Here is a 9,539-nt window from a genome sequence, read left to right as displayed (position 1 = left end):
GCTGCCAGGTGCCCCCTGAAGCAGCCAGACAACATGGTCCTGCTGCCAGACAGCCTTAGAAACAGCAGATGCCCTGGCACTGGATTCAGTGCCTTCCACAGGTGCCCCCCAGACCCACAGAGGACGGCACAGCCCCACAGGCTCCTTACCCAGCTGAGGTCCAGCCTGGGGACTCGGCGTGTCAACGGGCTCTGAGCTGGCCTCAGGGGCACCGGGCTCCCATGACTCACTGTTTTCGGACACCTCTGAATAGGTGTCGCCCATCCCTTTGTGAACTGCTGCAGGGTCGCTGGGGCCCTGGCCCTCACCACCCATGTCGGCCACGGCCCGGGTCTCCTCGCCCATCTTCTCGGCAAACCACTGCTTGACCTGCTGGGCGCTCATCTGGGTCTTGTCGCAGAGGCTCTGCAGGTCCTGCTCGTACAGCATCTTGTGGGTCACGTAATAGTCTTGCAGCAGCTCCCGGTTGCCGGGGCTGACGACCAGCAGCCCGGGGGGGAAGTTGCCCCGTTTGTAGTCTTCGTACCACTTGAGCTGGCCGTTCTTCAGGGCGTACCTGCTGTCCCCGAACCAGCGCACCACCTCGGGCCGCGGCAGGCCCGTCTGGGCCATGATGGAGTCGTAGTCCTGGTTGCTGGGCCACTGCGTCTGCAGGAAGAGCTGCCGCAGCAGGTGCCGCTGCTGGGCCGTCTTCCTGCAGCTCACCTTGCCCGGCAGCTGCTCCGCTGGCTTGCTGGGCGTGTCGTCCTCGGGCTCACAGGCGCCCAGCCCCGGGAGCTCGCCCTTGCCGTTGGCCTCCGTGACTCGCAGGTTCTTGAGGTTGATCTTGATGGGGCTGACTTTGCGTTCTGCCAGCACGTGGCTGCCGGGCGCTTCCAGGGAGCCGTCTTCCCCGGGGACCCTCGGGTCCCTGGCCGAGCCCTCCTCCCCCTCGTCCTCGGCGGCCTCCTCCTCCCCCTGAGAGGCGCCCTCCTCAGCCTTCTTGGCCTCCTCGGCACTCACTTTTTTCCGTCTCTCTGAAAACCAGCCATCAATCTCCCTGCGGGTCATTTTGGTCTCAGTCCTCAGGCGGTCCAGTTCCTCGTCGAGAGGAAGGGGGTTTTGTGCAAAACTGTTCTCCAGGGCTCTGAGCTGCTCGGGGGCCCGCTCCTTGTATTTGGTTGGTGTGAAGTCGGGGGTCTGGTGCCAGGACTGTCGCTTGGCAGAAGGGGGGGTAGCCGGGGTGGCCGCTGTCAGGAGGCAGGTCACCTCCGGGGCCTTGGACGCCAGGGAGAAGGGCACCTCGGGCACAGAGTCGACGAGGAGGGTGCCGTGCTCCCCAGCCAGCCCGGCCCTGGAGCCCTTCAGGTTCCGGCAGTGGTACCTGCGGTCGCTGAACCACTTCCGCACCTCACGGGTGCTGAGGCCGGTCACTTTGGTCAGATGCTCAACTTCGCTCTGTCCTGGGAACTGGTTCCGACAGAAGCTCCCTTTCAGAGCTGACAGCTGTTCGTGAGATTTCTTGTTTTTGTAGATGCTGGCATCCAGGAAGGCTTGGGAGGTGATGCTGGGGCACGCCGTGAGGAGGGACTGGGCAGCATTCACCACCTTCACGGCAGACGTTGTATTTGAACACACAGTGTTAATGGGTGCAACAGCGGGCAGCTTGGGGACAGATGTGACTGCCAGGGGGAGAGATGAGCTGGGTGCCTGCAACCCGTTGGCCATCAGTGGCTGAGTGACCAGAAGTCCCCCGGCTGTGCCCTCTGGCTGGCCCACCACGTGGCCAGGCAGAGTGGGCTGGACGAGATGCTGGACGTTGCCTCCACTGGCAACCAGCGGGGTGTTGAGGACAGTGATTGTGGGCTGAGGGACGGACTGAATGACCGTGTTGAACATCTTTTTCCGGGCGTCCTCAATCTCCTCCGGGGACCAGCTGATACCTTGCTTCAGCCTCTGGGCAGTGAACCAGATCTTGAGCTGTTCTTCCGGGTACTTGGTGACCACAGTCAAATAGCAGAGCTCGGCTTTGGTTGGGTAGGGGAACTTGTGGAAGGAGTTCTTCAGAAAGCTGTTGGAGTCCATGGCCGCGTTGTACGTGGGAATGCTGCTCAGGGGGATCATCACTTTGGGGAGGGACTTGGCCGTGGGCAGGGGCTGGTGGGCGTGGTGCTGGGCGTGCGGGGGCGGCTGCTGGAGGGAGAGGAACTGGGCGATGCCCGCAGGCAGCACCGGCACCGTCCCCAGCAGGGGCCCGTTGGCTGAGTGCAGGGGTTTTGCGGAGTTGGTAGAGGCCTGGCTGACCGGGGCTGCCCCGTTGACAAAGGCGTGGTCCCCCTCTTTCACCTCCGTGTCCCCGGACGAAGGGTTCGGTAAGGCCTCCCCAGAAGGCTGACTGGGGACGTTCTCCTTGAGCGTGTGAATTTTTTTGGCTTCGGCTTTGCCTTTCATTATCTTCATGATTGGAGTTTTGGTGATGATGATTTCCGCCTGCCCATCCGTCCCTTCCATGTTTGGCTCCCCCGACGGGTCGGGAGGGCTGGTGCTCTCGGGGACACTCTGCTCCACGACAACATGATTGTCTGGCTTGGCCACATTCCACACAAAGCTGGCTTCCCCCGAGTGACACTTGGCATTGTGCAGAGAAAGCCCCTCGGGAGTTTTTGCCAGAAAACTGCATTCAGTGCATACAAAGTTTGGGTCTTTGCTAAAGTCTGTGTGCTCTGAGCTCAGGTGTCCCACAAACCGGGTTATGTCCTGGGATCTGAAGTCACAGCATTTACAGGCATATGTGTAGCCGTCCAAGGTGCTCCAGTGCCCGTTGGCCAGTGCGGCGCTGTCCGGACTGCTGGCGCCCTGGGTGGCCTCGCCGCTGGCGGTGGGAACTTCTGGGGGTGGCTCCTGCGGGGGCCCCTCGGGCACGGGCTCCGCGGGCGGGGCCTCGGCACCGGTGTCCTGCAGCACCACAGTCTTCACGGGGATCATGCACGGGGTGGTGGACTTCCTCTTGCTGGCCATGGCGATAGCCGCGCTGGGTGATCAGTGGGCGACAGTTCCTCCTGTCGGAGGCCTCACAGCACAGGTTCCAGCTGCTCCATGAGGCCCAAAGAAACAGCTTCCAAGGGCGGCTTTTTCAGTTGTTTGCAGAAAGCAGGTTTTCCCTATTAAACCTGAGGAGGAAAAGAGAAACGGTGAGCATCCCTCTCTCGGGCTGTGTATGTATTTCCCAGATTCCCAGGCACACTCCACTGCTTGCCTTCGATCACCCGGGCCTTTTCCCAAGGAATCCAACATCCAACCTCGGATGTGACTTTTGAGTCAGAAGCCCCCCCAAACACTCACAAAATAGTGCCCTGAGGAATGACGCGGGGACGTCCCACCACCACTGGACAGACTTCAGCCATGTGTTTCTGTGTTGTGTTTCCCTCTGTTTCCTCGCATAAAATAACTCAGATTCAAAAATGACAACAACAAAAAAAACCCTCTTCTGGACCTCCAAATGAATTCTGACCATGTCATAGCGAGAACAAAAGATCCTAGTGTAATTCTTGTTTAAATGTTTGGGCCCACAAGGGTTTTCTTTTCATAGCCTTCCCACGTGTGAGAGCAGGACGCCCGCTCCAGGCCCAGAGGCCAAGCCCACTGCAGTGTGTGCACCGGGGAGGGGCACTGATGCCACAGGAGCGGGGCTCTGCGGGCCGTCCCTGCCTGCTACCCTGTCACCCCGGCCCCCTGTTGCTCAGGTGAAGCCCAAGGTCGGAGGGTCAGGGGATCCACAGACGCGGGTTGTGGCCCATGAACTGTGCATCTCTCTCTGGGGCAGCAACCCCACAAATAGACTCACCTTGGGTGTGCACGCTACCCGTGACCTTGTATTGGGCTTACTTTTTATTTTTTTCAGTGCCTTTATTAGTCCTTAAAAAAAAAAACCAAAAACCAAAAACCCTTAAATCTTTGTTCCATTCCAAATTTATTTCAAAAACTGGGATGACTGATTTATTTACATGTAAAATACTACTATTACTAATTCTTTCATGAGATGCCAAGAGAAAAGTATTTCTGTGATCCCTATTATTAACATACCACCACAATCATCATTACCTTTCTTTTAGCAAATTGCAATGCTGATAATGACTAAAATAATAGTAATTCTAATACCAGAATCATGTTATCATCAGTGTTTGGATTTGATATAAAAATGTAAAGAAAATTAAATACTTCTATTCAAATTCTTAGTAAATAAACACAGCAAACTATTTTTTCTGATTTTAAGACTAGTCCTGGTGATCATGATGATAAAAAATAATTACTCTTAAAAAAATAGTTGGGGGCTTCCTTGGTGGTGCAGTGGTTGAGAATCCGCCTGCCAATACAGGGGACACGGGTTCGAGCCCTGGTCTGGGAAGATCCCACGTGCCGCAGAGCAACTGGGCCCGTGAGCCACAATTACTGAGCCTGCGCATCTGGAGCCTGTGCTCCGCAACAAGAGAGGCCGCGATAGTGAGAGGTCCGCGCACCGCGATGAAGAGTGGCCCCCGCTCGCCGCAACTAGAGAAAGCCCTGGCACAGAAACGAAGACCCAACACAGCCAAAAATAAATTAATTAATTAATTTAAAAAAAAATAGTTGGTGTGACATAAGGATAAACAGATACCCAGTGTACCCACTTGTCACCATTTCCCCCACTGACGTGAAATGTCATGCATGTTTTTTTAACTTTTTTTTTTTTTGTTTTGTTTTGTTTGTTTTTTTATACTGCAGGTTCTTATTAGGCATCAGTTTTATACACATCAGTGTATACATGTCAATCCCAATCGCCCAATTCAGCACACCACCATCCCCACCCCACCGCAGTTTTCCCCCCTTGGTGTCCATATGTCCATTCTCTACATCTGTGTCTCAACTTCTGCCCTGCAAACTGGCTCATCTGTACCATTTTTCTAGGTTCCGCATACATGCATTAATATACGATATTTGTTTTTCTCTTTCTGACTTACTTCACTCTGTATGACAGTCTCTAGATCCATCCACGTCTCAACAAATGACTCAATTTCGTTCCTTTTTATGGCTGAGTAATATTCCATTGTATATATGTACCACCCCTTCTTTATCCATTCGTCTGTTGATGGGCATTTAGGTTGCTTCCATGACCTGGCTATTGTAAATAGTGCTGCAATGAACATTCGGGTGCATGTGTCTTTTTTTTTTGTTGTTGGAAGATTTTTAATCACAGTTTCAATTTCATTACTTGTGATTGGTCTGTTCATATTTTCTATTTCTTCCTGGTTCAGTCTTGGAAGGTTATACCTTTCTAAGAATTTGTCCATTTCTTCCAGGTTGTCCATTTTATTGGCATAAAGTTGCTTGTAGTAGTCTCTTAGGATGCTTTGTATTTCTGCAGTGTCTGTTGTAACTTCTCCTTTTTCATTTCTGATTTTATTGATTTGAGTCCTCTCCCTCTTTTTCTTGATGAGTCTGGCTAATGGTTTATCAATTTTGTTTATCTTCTCAAAGAACCAACTTTTAGTTTTATTGATCTTTGCTATTGTTTTCTTTGTTTCTATTTCATTTATTTCTGCTCTGATCTTTATGATTTCTTTCCTTCTGCTAACTTTGGGTTTTGTTTGTTCTTCTTTCTCTAGTTTCTTTAAGTGTAAGGTTAGATTGTTTACTTGAGCTTTTTCTTGTTTCTTTAGGTAGGCTTGTATAGCTATAAACTTCCCTCTTAGAACTGCTTTTGCTGCATCCCATAAGTTTTGGGTCGTCGTGTTTTCATTGTCATTTGTCTCTAGGTATTTTTTGATTTCCTCTTTGATTTCTTCAGTGATCTCTTGGTTATTTAGTAACGTATTGTTTAGCCTCCATGTGTTTGTCCTTTTTACGTTTTTTTCCCTGTAATTCATTTCTAATCTCATAGCGTTGTGGTCAGAAAAGATGCTTGATATGATTTCAATTTTCTTAAATTTACTGAGGCTTGATTTGTGACCCAAGATGTGATCTATCTTGGAGAATGTTCCGTGCGCACTTGAGAAGAACGTGTAATCTGCTGTTTTTGGATGGAATGTCCGATATATATCAATTAAATCTATCTGGTCTATTGTGTCATTTAAAGCTTCTGTTTCCTTATTTATTTTCATTTTGGATGATCTGTCCATTGGTGTAAGTGAGGTGTTAAAGTCCCCCACTATGATTGTGTTACTGTCGATTTCCTCTTTTATAGCTGTTAGCAGTTGCCTTATGTATTGAGGTGCTCCTATGTTGGGTGCATATATATTTATAATTGTTATATCTTCTTCTTGGATTGATCCCTGGATCATTATGTAGTGTCCTTCCTTGTCTCTTGTAACATTCTTTATTTTAAAGTCTATTTTATCTGATATGAGTATAGCTACTCCAGCTTTCTTTTGATTTCCATTTGCATGGAATATCTTTTTCCATCCCCTCACTTTCAGTCTGTATGTGTCCCTAGGTCTAAAGTGGGTCTCTTGTAGACAGCATATATATGGGTCTTGTTTTTGTATCCATTCAGCCAGTCTATGTCTTTTGGTTGGGGCATTTAATCCATTCACGTTTAAGGTAATTATCGATATGTATGTTCCTATGACCATTTTCTTAATTGTTTTGTGTTTGTTTTTGTAGGTCCTTTTCTTCTCTTGTGTTTCCCACTTAGAGAAGTTCCTTTAGCATTTGTTGTAGAGCTGGTTTGGTGGTGCTGAATTCTCTTAGCTTTTGCTTGTCTGTAAAGCTTTTGATTTCTCCATCAAATCTAAATGAGATCCTTGCCGGGTAGAGTAATCTTGGTTGTAGGTTCTTCCCTTTCATCACTTTAAGTATATCATGCCACTCCCTTCTGGCTTGCAGAGTTTCTGCTGAGAAATCAGCTGTTAACCTTATGGGAGTTCCCTTGTATGTTATTTGTCGTTTTTCCCTTGCTGCTTTCAATAACTTTTCTTTGTCTTTAATTTTTGCCACTTTGATTACTATGTGTCTCGGCGTGTTTCTCCTTGGGTTTATCCTGTATGGGACTCTCTGCGCTTCCTGGACTTGGGTGGCTATTTCCTTTCCCATGTTAGGGAAGTTTTCGACTATAATCTCTTCAAATATTTTCTCTGGTCCTTTCTCTCTCTCTTCTCCTTCTGGGACCCCTATAATGCGAATGTTGTTGCGTTTAATGTTATCCCAGAGGTCTCTTAGGCTGTCTTCATTTCTTTTCATTCTTTTTTCTTTAGTCTGTTCCGCAGCAGTGAATTCCATCATTCTGTCTTCCAGGTCACTTATCCGTTCTTCTGCCTCAGTTATTCTGCTATTGATTCCTTCTAGTGTAGTTTTCATTTCAGTTATTGTATTGGTCATCTCTGTTTGTTTGTTCTTTAATTCTTCTAGGTCTTTGTTAATCATTTCTTGCATCTTCTCAATCTTTGCCTCCATTCTTATTCCAAGGTCCTGGATCATCTTCACTATCATTATTCTGAATTCTTTTTCTGGAAGGTTGCCTATCTCCACTTCATTTAGTTGTTTTTCTGGGGTTTTTTCTTGTTCCTTCATCTGGTACATAGCCCTCTGCCTTTTCATCTTCTCTATCTTTCTGTAACTGTGGTTTTTGGTCCACAGGCTGCAGGATTATAGTTTTTCTTGCTTCTGTTGTCTGCCCTCTGGTGGATGAGGCTATCTAAGAGGCTTGATGGGAGAGACTGGACATGTGTCTTTTTGAATTACGGTTTTCTCTGGGTATATGCCCAGTAGTGGGATTGCTGGGTCATATGGTAATTCTATTTTTAGTTTTTTAAGGAACCTCCATATTGTTCTCCATAGTGGCTGTATCAATTTACATTCCCACCAACAGTGCAAGAGGGTTCCCTTTTCACCACACCCTCTCCAGCATTTGTTGTTTGTAGATTTTCTGATGATGCCCATTCTAACAGGAGTGAGGTGATACCTCATTGTAGTTTTGATTTGCATTTCTCTAATAATTAGTGATGTTGAGCATCTTTTCATGTGCTTCGTGGCCATCTGTATGTCTTCTTTGGAGAAATGTCTATTTAGGTCTTCTGCCCATTTTTGGATTGGGGTGTTTGTTTCTTTGATATTGAGCTGAATGAGCTGTTTATATATTTTGGAGATTAATCCTTTGTCCGTTGATTCATTTGCAAATATTTTCTCCCATTCTGAGGGTTGTCTTTTCGTCTTGTTTATGGTTTCCTTTGCTGTGCAAAAGCTTTGAAGTTTCATTAGGTCCCACTTGTTTATTTTTGTTTTTATTTCCATTACTCTAGGAGGTGGATCAAAAAAGATCTTGCTGTGATTTATGTCAAAGAGTGTTCTTCCTATGTTTTCCTCTAAGAGTTTTATAGTGTCCAGTCTTATATTTAGGTCTCTAATCCATTTTGAGTTTATTTTTGTGTATGGTGTTAGGGAGTATTCTAATTTCATTCTTTTACATGTAGCTGTCCAGTTTTCCCAGCACCACTTATTGAAGAGACTGTCTTTTCTCCATTGTATATCTTTGCCTCCTTTGTCATAGATTAGTTGACCATAGGTGCGTGGGTTAATGTCTGGGCTTTCTATCTTGTTCCATTGATCTATGTTTCTGTTTTTGTGCCAGTACCATATTGTCTTAATTACTGTAGCTTTGTAGTATAGTCTGAAGTCAGGGAGTCTGATTCCTCCAGCTCCATTTTTTTGCCTCAAGACTGCTTTGCCTATTCGGGGTCTTTTGTGTCTCCATACAAATTTTAAGATGATTTGTTCTAGCTCCGTAAAAAATGCCATTGGTAATTTGATAGGGATTGCATTGAATCTGTAGATTGCTTTGGGTAGTATACTCATTTTCACAATGTTGATTCTTCCAATCCAAGAACATGGTATATCTCTCCATCTGTTGGTATCATCTTTAATTTCTTTCATCAGTGTCTTATAGTTTTCTGCATACAGGTCTTTTGTCTCCCTAGGTAGGTTTATTCCTAGGTATTTTATTCTTTTTGTTGCAATGGTAAATGGGAGTGTTTCCATAATTTCTCTTTCAGATTTTTCATCATTAGTGTATAGGAATGCAAGAGATTTCTGTGCATTAATTTTGTATCCTGCAACTTTACCATATTCATTAATTAGCTCTAGCAGTTTTCTGGTGGCAGTTTTAGGATTCTCTATGTATAGTATCATGTCATCCGCAAACAGTGACAGTTTTACTTCTTCTTTTCCAATTTGTATTCCTTTTATTTCTTTTTCTTCTCTGATTGCCGTGGCTAGGACTTCCAAAACTATGTTGAATAATAGTGGCGAGAGTGGACATCCTTGTCTCGTTCCTGATCTTAGAGGAAATGCTTTCAGTTTTTCACCATTGAGAATGATGTTTGCTGTGGGTTTGTCATATATGGCCTTTATTATGTTGAGGTAGGTTCCCTCTATGCCCACTTTCTGGAGAGTTTTTATCAGAAATGGGTGTTGAATTTTGTCAAAAGCTTTTTCTGCATCTATTGAGATGATCATATGGTTTTTATTCTTCAGTTTGTTAATATGGTGTATCACATTGATTGATTTGCGTATATTGAAGAATCCTTGCA

General features: G+C 46.6%; 1 protein-coding gene across 12 annotated transcripts in view; it reads right to left on the bottom strand.

Moving 5' to 3' along the window:
* The window catches only part of ZHX3 (zinc fingers and homeoboxes 3), a 147,920-nt gene that overhangs the window by 7,762 nt on the left and 130,619 nt on the right, over nucleotides 1–9,539 (bottom strand). For all 12 annotated transcript variants that reach the window (XR_009497457.1, XR_009497459.1, XR_009497458.1 and 9 more), the window contains one exon: nucleotides 150–3,149. Coding sequence is in view for 5 of the 12 variants with exons in the window: in XM_059895798.1 (XP_059751781.1) it covers nucleotides 150–2,997 (2,848 nt within the window). In the remaining 7 variants the exon portion in view is untranslated. The remainder of the gene's footprint in view (nucleotides 1–149; nucleotides 3,150–9,539) is intronic.

The sequence above is a fragment of the Balaenoptera ricei genome, chromosome 15 (assembly GCF_028023285.1).
Source record: "Balaenoptera ricei isolate mBalRic1 chromosome 15, mBalRic1.hap2, whole genome shotgun sequence".
NCBI classification, from domain to species: domain Eukaryota; kingdom Metazoa; phylum Chordata; class Mammalia; order Artiodactyla; family Balaenopteridae; genus Balaenoptera; species Balaenoptera ricei.
Note: the sequence above shows the minus strand (reverse complement) of the source record. Positions and strands in the feature narration are given on the sequence as shown.